The sequence below is a fragment of the Erpetoichthys calabaricus genome, chromosome 13 (assembly GCF_900747795.2).
Source record: "Erpetoichthys calabaricus chromosome 13, fErpCal1.3, whole genome shotgun sequence".
Classification (NCBI taxonomy): domain Eukaryota; kingdom Metazoa; phylum Chordata; class Cladistia; order Polypteriformes; family Polypteridae; genus Erpetoichthys; species Erpetoichthys calabaricus.
In genome coordinates, this window is record NC_041406.2 from 83,286,834 (window position 1) to 83,307,740 (window position 20,907).

A 20,907-nucleotide genomic window follows, 5' to 3' on the forward strand; every position below is an offset into this window, starting at 1 on the left:
TTCTAACCCCTCTTTTACTCCATTTATCTTTAGTCATTTATTAATTTGTCTATACTAGCATACAGTTTTACATTGCTGGCCTAGCTCTCTTTCTCAGGGGTGGGGTTGATTTGTTTAAAACCATTTTTATTATTATTATTTTTTTTTTTTTTGTAAAATTGAGTTATGTGTATGGAATGTTATTTGATTTTTAATGAAATCAATAAAATTTAAAAAAAAAAAGAAAAATGGGGAAGACTGAATGGCTTTCATACGAGATGATGGATTAAGTTCAACTCAGACATCTGGTGGAGGAGCTGGTATGAAGCTGTGGAAGGTCAGCCCCAATCATTTTAGAAACAGTATGAATCAGTGGCGACTGCTCTAAAACTACAAGGGAAGCTCCGCTTCCTCTGCTATGTCAGAAAATAAATGCTCATAAATGCACTGTCGTATTTATATTGGTTTTAATAAAAGTGCGCTAGAACGCGTTCAACTTCATGACTAGCTCGTTCAGAATCAGGTATTTATTGTAGATTGTGATTTTCTTGTCATACATTTCCGTGCAGTACAGCACATTAAACCCTCCTGAAGCCCAGCTTCACTGAATGGAGCTCTATGGGCAAGTACAGAGGAGCTTTTTTCACTACAGAAAAGCTGGACGGTAATTGGATAAATGCACCAAAATCGTCACTTCCAGGGAAGCTCAGCTTCTCTGGGAGTGAATGGAGCAGTGGGCGGGCCAGGACGCTGGGCTGCTGCATGATGATTGGAGCAGCTGTTTAAAGGGCGGAAACCACTTTTTTGATCGACAGCATGTCTTAAGTATACATTCAGCACTACAGAGATTCGAGTTCAGTCCCATGCGGATTTGCAGGTGAAGTCGTACGACAAACTGCTGCACTCTGTATTGTTTGCTGGTGATATAAACCATTTTTGTTTGTACAAATCATTCTTTAAATAATATAAAAAAAAAAAACATAGCGTTCTTGACTTTGCTCCTTGTTTCAGCATTGTAAAGTTACTTCGTTCATATAATTAAAGTAGCTCGTGGAAGGGGAAACTAGCCAGCTAGCAAGCTGTGCATAATGGCAGACGCAGACGGTGCTAATATTGTTGACCTGCTTTTGGCAAAACCATTTAGTAGTCTTCCTTACGAGGAGAGACTCAGAATTAAACGGCAGGGCAGACCAACGCCCAAGACTGATCTGGTGCAAAAATCAGGAAAAAATAACAGGTCTTTTTAGCTCTCCTGGTATGACAAGGTGAACTGGCTGACTGGAAGTGCTGTGACAAAGAAAATGTACTGTTGGCCATGCCTCTTGACGAAACCTTCTCAGAGAATGGGATGTGTTTGGTCAAACGTGGGTTTTGGGGATCTGGGTAACTTTGACAGGGCATACAAAAGGCATGAAAAGTGCAAAGAACATGTGAGTTCATGTGCAAGGTTAAGTTGTCTGGGCAGGGTCAGGGTTGAACATGCAATCAATGAAGGTCTTCGCATTCAGGTGGCAAAACATAATGAAACAGTAAAAAAAAACAGGGCCTTCCTAAACCGTCTAATTGATGTGACTTCCTTGCTTGGCCGTCAGGAGCTGGCATTCAGGGGGCATGATGAGAGTAGTGAATCAGCAAATAAGGGGAATTACAGGGAATTTACAGAAACATTAGCTAAATATGACTCTGTCTTGGCCACACAATTTCAGTCATCAGCTGTGTTTTCTGGTATGTCCCACTCAATCCAAAATGACTTGATCTCTGCTCTCGCAGCCACTGTTTCTGATCATATAAAAGGTGAAATTCAGACTGCTCCTTTTTTTGCATGGCAGGTGGATGAAGCAACTGACATTTCTTGCCATGTCCAACTGTCTGTCATTGTTAGATATGTGGATAGTGCAGGTAAAATTCAAGAGTGCTTCATTGGATTTTTGGATGTGTCAGGGGGTCGAGATGCTCAGTCTGTGTTTGAAGTTTTAAACGAGAACATGCAGGGCTACAGTTTTAGAGAAAAACTTGTGGCACAAACCTACGATGAGGCTGCTGTCTTTGCTTCATCTCTCAATGGCCTACAGGCCAAAGTTAAAGTAATAGCCCCCAGTGCAGTGTTTGTGCATTGCTCTGCACACAGACTGAAGCTGGTGTTGTCCCAGGGTGCTAAATGCTTGCCTGAGTCAAGAATATTTTTTGCATCTCTCTCTTGGTTCACCACATTTTTTTTCAAAGTCCACAAAAAGGATGTCTTTTCTTGAGTCTGCAAGGTCTTCAAGATTGCCCAGAAATGCTCCTACTGGATGGAATTTCACATCACGGGTAGTGAGCACTGTGGCAAACAATTATGATGGCCTCCTGCAGACTTTTGACAAGATTACTCAGGATGAGAGCATGGATGATGACACATTAGATGCTGCCAAAGGCTTCATAATGAAACTGGAGGATTTTGAGTTTGTGTTCATGTTGTACACATATGAACAAATATTCTCTGAGACAGATGTTGTCTTTGATATTGTCCAGCAAAGGGCTATGGATGTTCTTTACTGCAAAAAAAGAATTGGGTCTCTCCTTGCTTTTGTCAAGGAGGAGAGGTCAGAGGAGGCTTATCAAGCAGTTTATGCAAAAGCAGCAAATCTCACATCAGACCCTCGAGATGAACCTATTAGAAAGCGCCGTCTGTCACAATTTCAAGATCCCCAGGACCGCTACAGAAATTTGTACATGGCCATCCTAGACAATCTCATGGAGCAGATTTCTCAGCGTTTTTCAAATTTGGAAAGCATGAGCTTCTTAGAATTAGTCAATCCAGGGAAATTTGATGAAATGAGACAAGTGTTTCCAGAGGAGGCATTTGAAAGTGTGCTGAAAAGTTATGGCCATTTCTTTGACTCAGGGAGACTGAGATCTGAACTTCAAGTACTATATTCAGATCATGACTTACAGGGGAGCAGGGGTAAGCTGTGTGATTTCTTGGTGTTTTTTAAAGACATGGAGTTGGATAGTGCAATGCCTCAGCTATACAAGCTGTTGTCGTTAGTGGCAACAATTGGTGCTACATCAGCAGGTGTAGAGAGGAGCTTCTCCTGTTTAAAACGGGTCAAGTCATACACCCGCAACACGATGGGCCAAGATCGTTTGAGCAACCTTGCTGTCCTGGCCATTGAGAGGAAACTGGTTAAGTCCCTGGAAAAGACGGCCAATTGGTACGACAGGGTCACAGACCATTTTCTGCAAAAGGAACGGAGGGCAGAATTTACGTACAAATAACATAATGAATTTTATGATGAAGGCCTAATATGAGCTTCCCCTGTTTCAAAAGCTAGCAGCCGCCACTGCTTCACATGCACTGCTGTTTAACAGTTATTGTTTGCATTTACTCAAAAGGGATTAAACCCAGAGCTAAATGAAACATTTCCTACTTTTGACCATGTCTCCTCTCAAAAAATTGCTGAACTTTAGCAGTCAAGGCCATTACCAAAGCAGAGCGTTGCTAGACAAGTTAGCAGAGTGGTGCTGCGAGACTTGAAATGTGCATCTCAATTGTTTTTTTCACAGATATCGAAAGTACCTACGATACTCAAGGGATTACAACTTAGATTTTATATTGAAGCTAGTCTTTGCTCTTTTAAATTTAGATTGCAGAAATGACAGACTACTCTCATATATGTTGTTTGTTCCAGCATGCACAATGATGACTAGATCCACTTCCACTCTGCCCAAAACCCTATCAACCCTTTCAAAGAGGTCTCCAACCTGTGCACCTGGAAGATAACACTTATCAACCCCTCCAGGAAGGTCTCCCGTCTGTGCACCTGGAAAACAACACACAGCATGAGACTCTTTGTCTCTGGAGTGGACCTGTGCTTCACTCACACTAATGACTGAGTCCCCAACTATCATTACCTCTCTCTTTGTGGAAACTGGTTTTGAGGTGAACCTTTGGGGCTCCTCAGTCCTGACAACTATCTCAGAATGTTTAGAGAAACTGTTCTGGAAGAACCTGAAAACATTTTGACACTTCCAACTCTGGGGTTGATCCCCCTGGATAGTGTGTATCAGAGGCTATTGCTCTAAGGCCAGGTTTATATTTCATGGGACGCAACGTGTGCCCCAGCAGATGTTACGCCAGCGTTGCACTGTTTATGCTTGTGTGCGTACTTTACGTAAATCTGTAAGATCCCACCAGGTAGCAGTGAGAAATATTCATCACGATGAGAAAAGGTTCGGCTTTGTTGTGTTATGAATTGCCTGAAATATCCATTAAATTCTGAGGACACCTTTCCACAATATCTCTGAAAAGGATGTTTAATGATTACATCCATCAATCCGGGGATGCGCCCATTCCAGCAAGCATCGGGTGTGTGACAGAAACAAAATCCCTGGATTTGGCATCAGCTCATTGCAAGCTGAATTCAAGCATACACATAAACTAACATCATTTTAGCATCACCAAATTCCCAAACCTTCATGTCTTTGGAAGGAAACCGGAGCACACTGTGGAAACCCAACAGGAAAACATGCAAACTCCAGGCAGGGAACACCAGAGACGTGACTCCCTGTGAGGCAGAAGAGGTACCATACTGCCACTGCACCGCACCCACATGTAAAATTATTAACAGTGTTCATTATTTAAATGAAGTTAATAATTTATCTGTAAAATGTAATAAACAGTTTAATGCATTTCATCATGAAAGTGATATCAAGTATAAATTTAAGGATTCTAATTGTGCAGAGAGCTGGTATATCATAAATGTAATGTGTTCCGTGTGGCGATTGCCGCTTGCTGCTACTGTCAATGCAGGATAAAGCCCCAGAAGCACATAGTGATTAACAACTGGGAGGTTTCAAGATGTCATTTGTGATGGCCTACCATAATGATAAAGTAAACTACGAGGTTAAAGTGGACATTTCGAGATTAAAGCCAAAATTATCTCTTTAATCACAAAATACCCATTTTCACCATGTCCTTAATTTTTCTCTCTGTGGCTCAAATACATTGCTGTACGTTCTGATGCTGTTGTGAAGGTGCAAAAAAAAAAACAAAAGATGGCACAGAAGATGCTTTTTGAGACTTTTAAAATGTATTGTATCATTACGTTGGGGAATTTGTGACTGTTGAATGTAAAAGCACCACAAATGCATTTGTACATCGGCATTTTGCTTCACCACATTTAACCATTCATCAAACATCGAAGCAGGCACATCGATCCTGTAAGATCCACAAAGTGGCTTTCTGTTATATTTCGATAGTAAACAGAATGTGACGTCACATTCTGACTTTTATCACACTGTGCCCCTGATTTTTTGCTGGTACTACAACTCGTGCACGCTTCATGTTAATTTCTGAGGACATGCCCAGAGAAAACACGCCAAATGAAAGCTGGGAACGCGTTGCAGTCATGATGCATACACGTACCCATTCTGAGAGTGAAGTATAAAGGGGCCCTAAAGCTACAAGTGAAGCTTCACCTTCTCTAAAATAGCCAAAAAAATGTGTCAAATGCATACTGTTGCTGCTGAAATACGTAACTTCAATGGCACTTCAGAACATGCTTTGTTTTCATTGCAGTAAAGCTAGATGTTTATTGGACAAATGTTTCAAAACAACATTTCTAGGGAAGCTCAGGGTCTCTGGGAGTAAATGGGGTATCGGTCTGGCAGGCCACTGGGCTGCTGCATCATGATTAGAGGAACTGTCAAAGTGGCTGAACCACTTTTTGATCAACAGCATTTTGGCATTGGAGAATTTCAGGGTCATTCTCATGTGGATTTTTTGCAAATTAACTTGTGAGACAAGCTGATTTAGCCCACTGTTTCCATTTGTATATATACTACTGTAAATAAAAAAAAACATACATATAGCATTCTAGCCAACCACCTAGCTATAAATAATTGAAGATAGAGCTAATATTGTTGACCTGATTTTGACGAAGCCATTTGATAGTCTTTGTTATGAGGAGAGACTCAGAATTAAGCAGTAGGACATATCAACACCCAAGATTGATTTAGTTGAAAAGCCAGGGAAAAATATGTGGTTGAAATTTAACATCTTTAAATTAAACAAAGAAATATCCTCTAACAATGGGTGGCACAGTGGTAGCGCTGCTGCCTCGCAGTAAGGAGGCCTGGGTTCGCTTTCCAGGTCCTCCCTGCTTGGAGTTTGCATGTTCTCTCCGTGTCTGCAGGGTGCTCCGGTTTCCTCCCAAAGTCCAAAGACGTGCAGGTTAGGTGCATTGGCGATTCTAAACTATCCCTAGTGTGTGTCTGGTGTGTGAGTGTGTGTGTGTGTGCCCTGTGGTGGGCTGGAACCATGCTCAGGATTTGTTCCTGCCTTGTGCCCTGTGCTGGCTGGGATTGGCTCTAGCAGACCCCCGTGACCCTGTGTTAGGATATGCAGGTTGGATAATGGCTGGCTGGATGGATATCCTCTAACAGGTGTGAGATGTGGCCGGCTTTTCATTCCGGCCAATACCCCCAGGCCGCCAGGTGGAGCTTTCCCTGCAGCATGGACGTGCCCCGAGTTCCAGCAGGGACTCATGGACTATGTAGTTTTTATGCACAGCCCTGCTGGATGCCTTGGGGACCACCAGGAGTCGCTGTAGGGAAGCCCGTCGACTCTTATATGCCCTATAACCCGGAAGTACGTCATAATCCCAGGACAGGAGAAAAGGTGTACTTCCGGGGTGAACAAAAGGACTGTTTACCCTGACCCGGGAGGAATAAGGACTTTTGTGGGTTGTGACAGGAACCACTTCTGGGTCAGGGAGTATAAAGGACTATGGGAAAGCCCAGTACGCCGAGCTGAGCTGGGAGGTAGGGTGGCGACGTGTCTGGGAGTGGTGGTTATTGTATTGTGTATTGATTATTGATTAGTTATATGAGTGTTATAGAGTATAGGGTGCTTGGTGCACATATTGGTCTAAATAAAAGTTATATTTGGACTTTTATATGGTGTCTGATGTCTGCTCAGAGGGTTCAAGGGGTCACGGAGACCACAATCATTCACACAGGACAATTAAGTAATCAGAAAGCTGTTCATTGTATCTTTTAATTACTCGTCAGCAAAATGCCGTGGAGGGAGCATTCGTTAGAAGCAGCCCGTTGCAGCATGGTCAGAATGATCAGAATGGTCAGAGAAACAAAGAATAGCGGTTCATTTTATAAACTGTTGAATAAACATATAGTGTCAATCAATGCATACATTTTAGTCTGGTTGGTTCGTTGGTTTACACCCAAATGATTTATATAAAATAAAAGTCTATTATATTCTAGTTCTTCTTATACCATTTGAGATGAGCCACCACCCTTGAAATTTCTGTACATATATTAACTGTCCATTCTCGTTGTTTATAGGACATTTGCTGATTTCTTAGTCATCTCTTAGTCATCCTTCAGTACATTTTGTATATTACATCAACTTTTCGTCTGGTACATTTACTTGACCATCTCAGAATTTTTCCTATACCAGTTCTTATATTTTAGTGTACATTTTGTTGTTCACTTGATCTTTATCTTGTTTCCACAACATTTATTAACCCTTTATGCTATTTCTTAAAGATTAATGCTATGTTTCCCTAAATTATTTCTTCAAAATTACCCCCTTTGGGACTTCATAAAGTCTCTCTAAAACTGTAAGGAATAATTTCCTATTGTAACCCTCTTCCTAATCTGTATAAAACATGTGTATACTGAATATGTCCCCCTTAGAGGCTAAAAGGAAGTAAAAGATTCCTAGCTAGCTGCACTTTGGGAATAACAGAAATAAGTGCAAATCACTAATACCTAAAGATAAATCACATACTGTAAATCAATAAAAGCTAATAAAATCAATAATAGTGAACATAGAAAATCAAGTCAATAACAACATGTATCAAATTTAATTTCTTTTCAGAGTATACTGGCATTACATGTTTTCCCCTATAAATCTCAGATTTGTGTCCCATCACCTTATAACTTTCAAATACAATGATAAAACATTGTAAACAACTATTTGATTTCCTTCTTATCGAACAAAAATTAGCTATCTTAGTTCATGGACATATACCTAGTCCTATTTTTTTCATCAATGTTATTATAGTGGTGGTACAGACATCCCAATTATTTACTATTAAAACATCCAAAATCCCTAGTTTATGTTGCCAATGATGTGTACAACAATAACCAGAGATAGAATCCTTATACAAACAACAACACTCGTATCTTTGTGCTTTCATTCACGAAGTTGCCCCAATTTACATCCTGCTGTTGCCTTAAATTAGATGATCACCTTTGCTGCACAAAAACTGTTATCTTGCTAAAAGTAGTTGTCAATCCTCCCTTCAGAAGATGTCAGCACTATTCTCATTAATGCAAGCAATTGGCTCATGTCAAATTCACATTAAAATTGCAGTGGTTACACCCAAACTTCTTAATAATTGAAGAATTAAAAATTGAAATTGAATTTCCTCTTGGGATTAATAAAGTATCTATCTATCTATCTATCTATCTATCTATCTATCTATCTATCTATCTATCTATCTATCTATCTATCTATCTATCTATTAATGTTAAAGTCTTCTGCCACCAGCTGGGATCCTTGATTTGTATCTGGGCTTTCCAATTTTACAAACTGCTCACTCACCACTCCATGTATAAGACACTCCATCTCTGTTGTGCTGAATTATTACTTTGTTTTGCTAACTTCTGTATTACTTAGGCCCAAAAAGCCATAATAATTATTTGTCCTGTATTGCCACCAACTATTTCCATCTATATAGCCCTAATTACCCCAGTTCCTAAAAAATAACTTAGTACTATCCAACAAACTTCTTTTCCCTTATATCATGTTCTACAAACTTTAAAGGTTTGTACTATACCCTGCATCTAATTTAGCACATTTAAACATTAAAACCCAATATAAAATCTGTCCTAATGTTGCATCTAATCCTAATGCAAAATTCTGAATACATTAATATTCATATTTGTTCCATCTTTCTGTATCAATTACAATTACACAATAAAATTCACATCCTTCGTGAAAAAAGCAATAGTTATCAAACAAATGGTTCATTTTATTGTATCAAGAGACTTCTAGTTTAAACTTTATCTTCACCTTATGTCAATAGATTTAGACATTTTGAGTGTCGCTATTCCCAAAACACTTGACCGTCCCTCAAGTTTAATACCATTCTTCACAGTTAACAAATTTCTCTTTATGTTAAACTCTATTATTCATTCAATTATTAAAACCAATAACCAAGAAAGTTTAAATTGGACTGACTTTTAACTGGTAATGCTGCAAGTGCTAATAATCATGTCTTAAAATTTGATTAACAGTCCAAATTACATACAAACATTTTAAAATTACATAAAACTTTTTAAAGTATCAATAGACTCATATGTACTTGGAACATCTATCTAAAATAATTACTCTTTACCCTAAGTGCTGTCCATGTTATGCTAATCACATTTTCTAAACGTGTTCAGTTATACTACTCCAATTGTTATACAGGTTAAACCAATTGTGCAGTAACCAATAATAATTGTGCAGTATTTCAATTAATAAAATAGTTGCCAATATTCAATAAATACATATTGCTCATGAAAAGGAGTTAATTTGCTTGGCTGTGCTTGCAGATAATTAGCCTTTCTTTCTATACCATCCATAACTCCATAGTTCATATCTTCCTTAAAAGACATTGCTACAGAAAAATAGAGATTAGGTTGTGGTTCCAACTCCTACGGCAAGAAGAATTCAAGTACTTGGTCAACAACTGTCATAAAATTGAAAATGAGTGGACAAATTGTAAGGCATATCAAGCACAGTTAAAGTGGGCTCTGGCAAAAAACATTGACCCCTGCAGAGTAAATGTGTGAATTAGATCTTGAGGTCCAATACCCCAAAACAAAGGGTAACGATATCTTGGAACTCTTCATCAATGGGACTCTGGTCTGGATGCCATGCAAGTTGCCCTCTATGATTCTGGACCCACGATTATCTTTTGATGTCAAAAGTTCCACTCATCGTCAATATTATGATACAATTATAGGAGCAAACGTCACAGAAAAGGGTAAATAACAGGAAGATGACAAGCGATGAAAAACAAAACATTTCTTATAAATGTGAATCTCACACTGTAGCAGTTCTTTGAAAGTAGAAAAAGTGATGAAGAAGGAAAAATGACCAGCTAATTAAATAATTGTTGGTGAAATAATTAATGTTTGAAATAAAACTATGAAACTATATGTGAACATTTCAAAAGCACCAAGCACTAAATCTTACAGGCATGTGAAAGCAGGCAGATGTGTAGGATCTTATATTTGCTTTACTCCAAAGCTGACTTTGGGGTTTTCTTGCGTTGAGGATAATATTTTGAGTAACTGTAATTCTGAGTTAAAAATGATGCACAGGTAAAATAAAAATATAAACAAAATCAGATATAGTTAAAAGTCTTGAGTGGTAGCAAACTATTAACTATTAAGAATACTCTTGAAGTATTTATTTACTTTCTTCTCTGAAAAATCGAAAAGAAATAATTAGATTTATGAGACCTTCTTTTAAATTGACGGGCCCGTGTGTGTCTCTGCGCTTCAATCAGCGGCTTCTCCAGCTGGCAGGGCGCACGTGCTCAGTGGGGCGGAGTCGCCGTCGGTTCATAAAGAGGACGGGACGAGGCAGGTGATCAGCTGGTAGTGTTCTTGGTTTGTTAGTAGGAGCTTGTCTTTGTCTTACCACGATGTGCGCTTGTGTTGACGATTGTAAGAAGGTGCTCAGTTGCTGGGGTCCCGTGAAGGCTAATCCCAAGCAGTATGGGGAGATTATTCTTCAACGGTACGTTTCTAATTCTGTTTTATATACATAACCTAAGCCCTTTCAGCTTTGTGGCGGGATTCTTGAGTTTTGCCATTTGTGTTCTACAATGCCTTCCAGTATTGGCATTAAATGGGCAGAACGTGAGTGCAGTAAGTGACAATTTTTGCGGACAAACTGGGTAACCAAATAGTCCAGTGTGATTTGCTCAGGATCTCATTAAGCACTTCATGTAACGTTTTATTTCTGTTACTGTGTAAACCTTTTGGTTTTTTAATGGCCTAGTTCCCTGTTGGAACTGCAATATAGCCTGGATGGACTTAAAATGAAATTGCTTACTGCTACCTTCTGTGTTTGTGAGTTTTTTTTTTAATAAATTTTAAATGATGCCATAGTGGAACTTTGTTTGGGGGTGGGGGGGAAATTGTATATGTGAATGAAGATTCCAGAAGGAACTCTTAATCTTTATTTAAAAAAACAGATATACCAATAGGGTTATAACTGTAAATGAATATGGCTACATGATCAGGTTTCTTTTTCAGAATATGGTTTAGTTTAAAATGTTTGTCCACTTGGTTAACATTACATTCTGGGAAGGGTTTGTTAAATGTTTTCATGGTCCTGGAGGGCTGCAGTGGCTTTTTTTTTTTTCTTCCAGCCCCTTTAATTGGAAGATTATTGCTGATAATGAAACTTGGTATTTAACTATTTGGCTTGTTTTCATTAATCCAAGGGAAATTTTGAATTGCACTGTAGTTTCCTTCTCAGAGGACATTATCCATGTGTTTTGTGGACCAGAATAGATTTACACTTAACAGTCCTTTCCAATTCCTCATTTACATTTTTAACACTAACTGTGCATATGGAGAGGTTTAAAAGGAAGCCTGTTGGCTGGATAGCTGCTGATTTACTGGTTATCTGCATTTTATTGTCTAAATAGGCAACAACTTAAATACAGCAGCTAAAAACAAATAGCCAATTAAGGGTTCTGAAGTGTAACAAGCCAGATAACTAAAATCCCAAGAACTATTGCTTTAGTAAGTAAATGGGGTTAAATGAGAACCTGCAGACCTCCAGAGTAACTCTGGCCTCTGATCAACAATGCAACGATGAATTTTGTCTTTGACAAAGTTGGTACTTAACTGTAGCTCTTATCCACAAGAGCAGAGTTCTAATTTTAGGGGGAACTGGCTGGAATGAGAACCTGTGGCCCTCCAGGAATTTGAAGACCCCTGCTCCACACATCCTAGTGGACTTTTTTTTTTACTTTATCATGATATTGCAGGTCAATGAATTGTTCTCCCCATCTATATCCTCGGCTTGTTTGAGACCCATCCAGGTGTTCAGAAGCTCTTCCCAAAGTTTGCTGACCTTTCCAAAGATCAGCTGCAGAGCAATCCTGACCTCCAGGCCCATGGTGAAATTGTTGTCTGCAAGCTGACAGAATATATGCAAAAACCAGAAGATCAGTCCCTTGTGCAGGAGCTGGGAAAAAGTCACGCCGAGCAGCACAAGATCCCTCGGGCCAACTTTCAGGTAATTGTTAGACATAAAGGCTTGATCTGATCGCATTTCTCAGTAGAATGTAATAAGTGCTGGGTTTGGGACTTGGGCCTTGTGTGTGGTTTTTAATTCAGGAAGGTAATGACTTTAGAGAAGGCCTTTTCTGTAGTTTTGCTAATGCAATAGCCCATTTAGCTCTTAAGTATTTAAACCCTTTGTACATTTGAGTCCTGAACACTTGGGTGTTTACAGAAAACTAATTTGGAATCCTGTTGGTGAATGGCTGCCTTGTAATGATTTTTACCAGGCAAAACTAGAACCTTTTGGGTGGTTACAGACTTTTGTAGAATATGAGGTGTATACCAAACCTTCCAAGTATCCCCTACAAAGCTTGGTATTACAAAGGAAAATGGTTAACAAGATTGCATTGTTCTGTTTTTGAAGGCTTCCAATTGCAAAGTGGAACCAGTGCTCGATAGACTATGGTAATGCAATTGGTCTGTATGGAGTTGACTGGTGGTTAGCAGACTTAAAACTATTTAGTGATGGTATTAATGAGCTGTTAGTTGGCTTATAACCTTTTAATCTATGAACGCTTACCTTGGAGTATAGACTCCCTTGCGTCAGGCTTTTCTGGTTACAGTTGCTTAATGGGCTTCAGAATAGCAGAACACTTGCTTATTGGACTAAGCATAGCCATCGGTTCTTGAAGGAACCTGTCCCAACTGCTACTGGATAGTGCCTGCAGTGTTTTTTGGTTTTCCCTTTGTGCCATCAAGGTATTAAGACTGGCACTACATGTGGCTATTTTAGTGTCTACATAGCTATCTGCTTCCTTAACTATATTCTAAGCCTCATTAGGCTAGTGGCTGTAAAAATAATTGTAATTTCTTTTACAGATAATCAGTGAAGTGATTGTTATGGTGGCAGCAGAGAAGATTGACGGCTTTGGCACTGATGCTCAAACTGCCCTGAAGAATGTACTGAAGGAGTTTCAGACAGCCATGGGAGCTTGCTATGATAAGCTAGGATTTGACCCATGATTTTGTGTAAGCAGTCTTGATAGGATGGTGTTTGAGCTCCTGTATGAATAAAATTAAAGTGAAGGGCTGCCTGGAGTTTTATTTGACTGATCCTACAGGCTGTACATTCTGTAGTTCTCTTGGGTGTTTAGAAACTACACCTGTAACTTCCATACAGGAGATGGTAATCAAGACCAATATTTCTACCCACTATGGTACAACAACCTAGACAATTATGACTTGGATTCAATGCATAAATGACAGTCCACAACTCTGTTCAGTGTGGACTGAATGATCTGAGGTCCTTTCTGGCTTTGGTTTGAGAACTTCAGTGAAGTGGTTTTGCCACTCCACCAATTGTCCACTCCACCCTAAAGGATATGGGTTGTCTGTAACCCTAGTTTGGCGTTTGAGATTAAAATCAAAGTAAATGGAAGTGTGGGGTTATTTGAGGCAGTCTAGCCTACCTTGGCACCCAGAATGTAGGTGCTAACCCACCTTGTTAGTGGGTGTGTTATTGCTGTTTTATGATGGGGGGGGGGGGTTTATAGTTAATTGCTTAGGGGTAGACTTGACAGCATTTGGTTAAATGTTGCAAAGATCTAGTACTGGAACAAGGTAGGCATTACTCTTCCCTAGCCATGGATTTGCTGTACAGTATCACCACTAAATGCTGTTGCAATGGGTATGTTGGAGCCAATAAGGGGGCACAAATTTAGATTTAGAGCCACTTCTGTTATGTATAGTGGTGGCAGTTTGAGGACTAAACTGTCTTGATCCAGTTTTTTTTTTTTTTTTTTTTTTTTTTTTTTTTTTGGGGCAGTATTGGGTACTGTGGGTGTCATGTTTAACCTTCAGCATGGATTGAGTAGATTCTGTGATCTTGGGTGGTGGGAAGCAGGTGCCATTGGAAAGCCAAGGTTAAGTATGGTCTTGAATTTCATGTAGTAAATTGTGCACTTTACACTAATTACAAAGTTCACTAACTGCATTGGAAACCCCTCTTCTGCCTCAACCTAAGTCTGTGAAGTTGCCTTGGGCCTAATGTATAAACTGTGCATATACCACTTACCCATAAAAACTAAATGTGGCAAAAAGCCATGCATCTGTATGCTATGGTTCAAGTTGGCATGAGGACAAGTTTTCAGCTTGGTTTTGCAAACTGGCAGCTTTATTTATTCTCTAAATTGTATTGGTTTCATGATTTTATAGAAAAATAAGCTTTTGGAGGAATTGTATGGTACAAATGATTCAGAACACAATAGAAAGCATGTAGTGACAGAGGACTGCCTTCCAAGTCTAGATTTCCAAGTGCTATCTTGTTGGAGCTCTTGAGAATTTAAGATGTAAAGTATATATTGCATGCATTTATAACATGTGTGGACAGTGGTATTGATGAACTGGTGCCTTGTGCTGCATGCTTACTGGGACTGGCACAACTCTGCCCCATGTTTAATACATGCTTTATTTTCATCATGAAAATACCAAGCATATATTTAAATTATTCAGAGAGCTATAATGTGTTCTGGTGGCATAAGAATGCCCACTTTGGGCTTGTGAATCACTTTCTTAGAGTACATAGAATATGAAGTATTTAGTGTGCTACTTTATGATGGGATAGGAGAAACTAGTGAATTTTAAAGAATTTAAAGTGTTTGACAAAAACTACATGATTAAAAATAAAGTGGAAATGTTGAGATGAAGTGTTCTCTTCTCCTCTCCTTCCCCCCCCCCCCCCCCCCCCTTTGTGTCCCTTTTTTTTTTATTCTCATTACCCTCCTCCGCTTGTAATGATTGTATCCACTACACTTAACTAATTTGGTGAAAATTATACGGATTGCAGGTCAACCCCAAACTGCCTTCAGCCCCTTTCCATAGCATAGTAACAGGACTTGTACTAAAAAAAAAAAAGATATTTACTAAACCACAACGTGTAACAAAATACACTTTCTACAAATTCCCCCACTTCCAATATATACAATAAACACAAGGCATAAAATTGTATATCCAAGAATATTCCCCACCGCCCATTCAATTTAGTCTTTTTCCGATTCACCTATTTTTCTCATTGTTAAACCGTGCATGTTGTCAAGCTGGTGTTTGTGGTACCTAATCCTCTAAGAAGGATGAGGCAGACCAGAATTAAGGTAGAAAGATCTCAATTAACCGCTGAACATTGCAAAGGAAGGAATAGTTGCAATGGCTTTGTAGAACTAAATGTTTATTTGCAGACAGATATTTGTGTGATTTATCAAACAGACGCACACAAAGTCAAACAATTGAATAAATGTGGGTATGTACAGACTCCTGAAAGTAGTGTTTTCCCCGTATCAGATACAGAAACATGTGCACATGCTTGCGCATGACCTGTGAGCGTGAGGACGCACCAGACCGCATTCTCAAACTTTTGTACAGCCACCCCCAAATTTGAGTAATAAATTTGAAACTATTCAATAGGTCCATGTCATTCGTCTGGCTTTTCCAGCAGCTCTATAAGCTTACTCACTGGGCGAGTATAAATATGATCCTTCACTTTGACTTCAGCCACGTGAACTTTTCCATTATCACTGGGGATAACTTTAGTGACCTTTCCAACAGGCCAATAAGTCCTAGGCAACTGTGGATCAATGATTAGAACAATCTGTCCCAAATTCAAGGCGGATGAGGAGTTCTTCCATTTGTCGTTGTTGTGAATCAGGCAAGTAGCGCCTGGTAAAGTTAGACCAAAAATGGTCAGCCAAAACCTGGCTGTTTCCAGCGACGACATCCCAGTAAATCGCTAGCTCCATAGACTGCTTGGGGTAAGGAAGCGTCCCGCCGCCCCATTAGCAAGAGATTTGGGGTAACTGGATCAGCTATATCAGAAGAGACGTATCCAAGAGGTTTGGCATTGAGAATGCCCTCCACTTCCACCAGCACTGTGTGGAGAACTTCCTCTGACACAGTGTGGTCCTTGAGGACAATATGTAGGGAGTTCTTCACAGATCTAATCTCTCGTTCCCATACTCCTCCAAAATGTGGAGCATGAGGTGGATTGAAATGAAACTTTATACTTTGCCTTGCAAGTTGTTCTTGAAGTGCAGGCTCCATAGTGGCAAAAGCTTCTTTAAGTTCTCGGCCCCCCACCTCGGAAGTTAGTTCCTCTATCGGCTACAATCTCATAAGGCTTACCACGATGAGCAATGAATCTTCTGAGAGCTAGAAGGAATGAATCTGTGTCCATACTAGGAATCGAGGTCTAAATTAACACATCATGTAGTGAGACACTTAAAAATGATGCCCCAGCGCTTTTCTCACCTTCTTCCTATTTTAATTGTAAATGGACCGAAGCAGTCCACTCCTGTAGACCAGAAAGGTGGTTTTTGTATGCGTAGACATGCATTTGGAAGATCGGCCATCTTGGGAATGACAGGCTGACCACACCACCTGCGACATTCAACACACTGTCGCTGGTGACCTCTGATAGCCTGTCTTCCCCGAAGTATCCAGTAAGTTCTCCGAATTTCAGCAAATACTCGCTCTGGCCCAGGGTAAAGTAAACGTTCATAATCACTAATCAGAATTTTAGTTATAGTACAATCAGGTGACAACACAATAGGATGTATTTCATCCTCCCCTACTTCTGATGCAGCCTTGCGTAGGCAACCTCCAACACAGATTAAATTCAATGTCTTATCATATTGAGGAGATAGATTGTATAAACGGCTAGTTTTTTGTACTGCATCACCTTCACTTAGCAGTTTTACTTCTTCTGGAAAACTGTCCTGTTGGGCTGTCTGTAAAACAGCAACTTTAACTTTAATTCGTTCACTTGCAGATAGGAACACTGCAGCTGCCCCATTTATGGCTAAATGAGTGGCTTGAATCAGATCTTCCCATTTTGTAAACAGAGAAAGATCAGGTAATATTGTATCAGCTACGGAGGTCAAACCACAGAACAAGGATTTCTTCATTTCCTCTGATGCAGCATTAATGGGCTTAGGGTTTTCTGGCCAATGATCTGATGACAGGAGAAGAAAGGAAGGACCCTGATTCCACCTGCTCATTTGAGTTAATGACAACAAGGTCTTCCCTCTAGTAATATCATCAGCAGGATTCTCTGCGGATTCAACATATTGCCATTCTGAAGAACTGGCGAGTTCCTGAATCTCTGCAATACGTGTTCCCACAAACACTTTGTAGTGGCAGGACTCGCAGTTAAGCCAGTTCAATACCGTGATGGAGTCAGTCCACAGAAATGTATTTCTAATAGAAACTGAGAGTTCTGTATGCAGCAGCTTTGTAAGCTGTGCACCCGTTAATGCAGCCCAGAGCTCCAAACGTGGCACTGACAGCTGTTTCTTAGGTGCTACCCATGATCTTGCCATTAAAAAGGACACCTGTATGTTACCTCGAGCACCTTCTACCAAGAGGTAGGAAACACAGCCATATGCTTGCTGGGAAGCATCACAGAACACATGCAAGTCCACGATAGCTTTGGCTAAGTTCATGCTCGAAGTATAACAGCGTGGGAGGACAATCTTGGGTATGTACAGCAATTCATTCTCCCATTCATTCCATGCTTGGAGAAGGTCCTTGGCAATAGGTTCATCCCAATCTCGTTCCTTTTTCCAAAGGGCCTGAACCAAGATTTTAGCTCGAGTGATAAAGGGAATGAGATATCTTATTGGGTCATATTGACTTGCGAGAACCCTGTAAATATTCCTCATGGTGGGCTGATCATAAGGAATAGATTTGAATTTGTATCCCAGTGTGTCTAAGGAACAATCTCAATGTAATCCTAAAGTTGATTCTTCGGGGTATATGTTGTTGAAGATAAGCCAGAGCTCACATGATTCTGACCTTGCGTCTCGGGGCAAGTGAGTGATCACATCTGGTATGTTACTGGCCCGCTGCCTCATATCAAACCCTCCTTCTGCCAGCAGCACCCGACACTGCTCAATGAACTGCTTTGCTTGGAGAGTAAACTGAAATGACTGGAGGCAGTTATCAACATAGAATGCCTTATGTACAGAGTCCACAACTGCTTCATTCCCTTTAGCATGCTCCCTGATGTGCTTCTGCAGAGCAAAAATCGCACAGCATGGGCTACAGGTTGTGCCGAAAGGTAAGACGCGCCACTCATATGTGTCTGGAGAGCGACTTACATCCAGCTCTCTCCAGAGGAACCGTAATACTGGCTAGTATTACTAGTTTCAAGTATCTCCATAGCTTCTTTGTCTTGTTTAGACCTGGTCACATCTTTCTCCTGACGGAATGGAAGGGTGTCTAGTTGCCACAGTCTCTCTACATGATAATGGAGGTCATGAATAGGCTGCTGGATTGAATTGTGCAAACATGAAACCTCACCATAAGGCTGCTGAAGGAATTCAGCTGGGGCTTGTAATGTCCAGCCCAATTGAGTACATACAGCAATTGGTCCCTCTGGGGATCCCTGGCGCACTGACTTAATGGGTGTAATTAGGTGTGGATGGTCAGACCCAATTAAAACCACTGGTTGAATTTTTGTATATGATTTAAGGGGAATTCCCCTAAGGTGTTTATACTTTCTTTGAAGGGATTCTAAAGGACACGCCCTTACCCTGGCACCAAATACTTTAATGGGAAACTAAAGAAATGTGTTCTACTGTTTAAATGAACCAGCAGGGTAAGACGATTCAGGGTTACATACCCTTAGGCTCTCTTCCCATGCTCTCCTGTTTAACAGTTCTTATTCGCGCTTACTCCCAGGATTAAACCCAGAACTAAATTGTTTCCTACCATTGACCCACGTGTCTCCTCTCAATTAAGTGCTGAATTTTAACAGTCAAGGCCATTACCGAAACAGGGCGTTGCTATACATGAGAGGAGATATGTGTTGCAAGACTTGAAACACGTGTTTTATTTGCTTTTAATACAGATATTGGAAGTGCCTACAATACTCCAGGGATGACAACTTGGACTTTACGTTGAAGCTAGTCATGCCTCCTTTAAAGGGAAACTACAGAAAACAGTCCCACTGTTGAACAAGAAGGAGCAGATGATTCAGGACTATGTGGGTTTGGGTCTCTTCACATACATTCCTGTTTAACAATTATCATTCTCGTTTACTCAAAGGGGATAACGCCAGCAGCTAAACAAGCAATTTTCTAGTGTTTACCTTTTAGTGAATGTGACATGCTGACTTAGTAATCATATGTTTGTGTCACTCGTGAGAAAGCTGAATACAACCTCATCAAATCATAAAAAGTATGAGGGGCCAAACAGGTCATAAATCATATATTTTTGTGTGTAATCTATTGGTTTACATGTGAACACTATTGGTTCATGAATATTTACTATGTTTCCGTGCACACTTAATTGGTTTGTGTGTGTACAATACTGGTTTAATTCATGTGAACTATATTGGTTTGTGTTGGTATATTATTGGTTTGTGCATGATCTATATCTGTTTGCATATTCATACCACTGGTTTGCATATGAATTCTATTGCGTCGCGTGTGTATATCACTGGTTCCAGTAAATTTGTTATTGGTTTGTGAGTGAACTGCATTGGTTTAAGCTTGCATGTTTTTGGTTTGCGTATGAACTATATTTGCTTGCGTTCTGTGCTGGTCTAAAAATGGATTTGTGTATACACTGTATTGATTTCATGCACATCTTATAGTGGTTTCATGTGGGTAACAGTTTGATTTTGTGCTTGAACTCTATTGGTTTTATGTGTGCTGGTTTCTCATACAAAACATACTGGTGATGCATGCGCACCGTATTGTAAGTTTGTGTATGAACTCTATCAGTTCTCTGTGTCAGCTATATTGGTTGTTCACGTAATCTTTAACAGAAATGATAGGGATAAGAAATAGGAACTTAAGCGCCAGTAAAGTCATGGAGAGTGAAGAGAAGTTGGGTAGGAGAGGGATCTGCGTTTAAACAGCGCAATATTTTTATCTGCTCAATACATTTGTGAAAGGACTTGGTAGTAATTACTACTATTTAACAGAATCTTCCCATAAGTCTGTAATGAACACAAGGCTGAAGTTAGTTGACCGTCTTATTTGCTTCCACGCCAATGTTTGTTCACAACCAGCCACTGTGTTTGAAACAAGTTACTTATTCTAAACGCAAAATATTCTACATTGTTACTGATGCCTTTACCCAACATACCGCATTTAGACACTACTGGTTACATTTCTTTTGCCCAGTGCCCCCAGCACCACACAGACAGGTGAAGCAAACTGCTCATGGTCACACAGTGTCATTATCAGGACTTGAACCCACGACCTCAGCATTTCAGAGTATTAAGCTCCACGCCACAATGCTTGTTCATCTACAACGTGTATATTAATCGGCATAATATAAGGCTTACAGGCACCGTGCTCGCTTGGTTTAGTTTTTATTTATCAAATCGATTCCAATAAATACAGAAATGTGCTGACAGTACTTGATCATTATACACAGAAGTTCAATATGGTGTCCCGCAGGGCTCAGTACTGGCACCTTTATTGTTTTCACTTTACATGCTTCCACTGGGATCTCTCATTAGGAAACATAATGTTAATTTTCACTCGTATGCAGATGACACCCAGTTATACCTTTCATTTAAATCAAATGAAGTTTCTCCAATGTTGTCTTTAATTAGTTGTG

The 20,907-nt window shown here is 39.9% G+C and overlaps 1 protein-coding gene across 1 annotated transcript; it reads left to right on the forward strand.

Annotated features, from left to right (window-relative positions):
• The first annotated feature begins 10,644 nt into the window (after positions 1-10,644).
• Positions 10,645-13,393, forward strand: LOC114663998 (myoglobin-like). The gene is made up of 3 exons (XM_051935724.1): positions 10,645-10,779; positions 12,078-12,295; positions 13,162-13,393. The coding sequence occupies exons 1-3, from the start codon at positions 10,686-10,688 to the stop codon at positions 13,303-13,305; spliced, it is 456 nt and encodes a 151-aa protein (XP_051791684.1). The 5' UTR covers positions 10,645-10,685; the 3' UTR covers positions 13,306-13,393.
• The last annotated feature ends 7,514 nt before the right edge of the window (positions 13,394-20,907 follow it).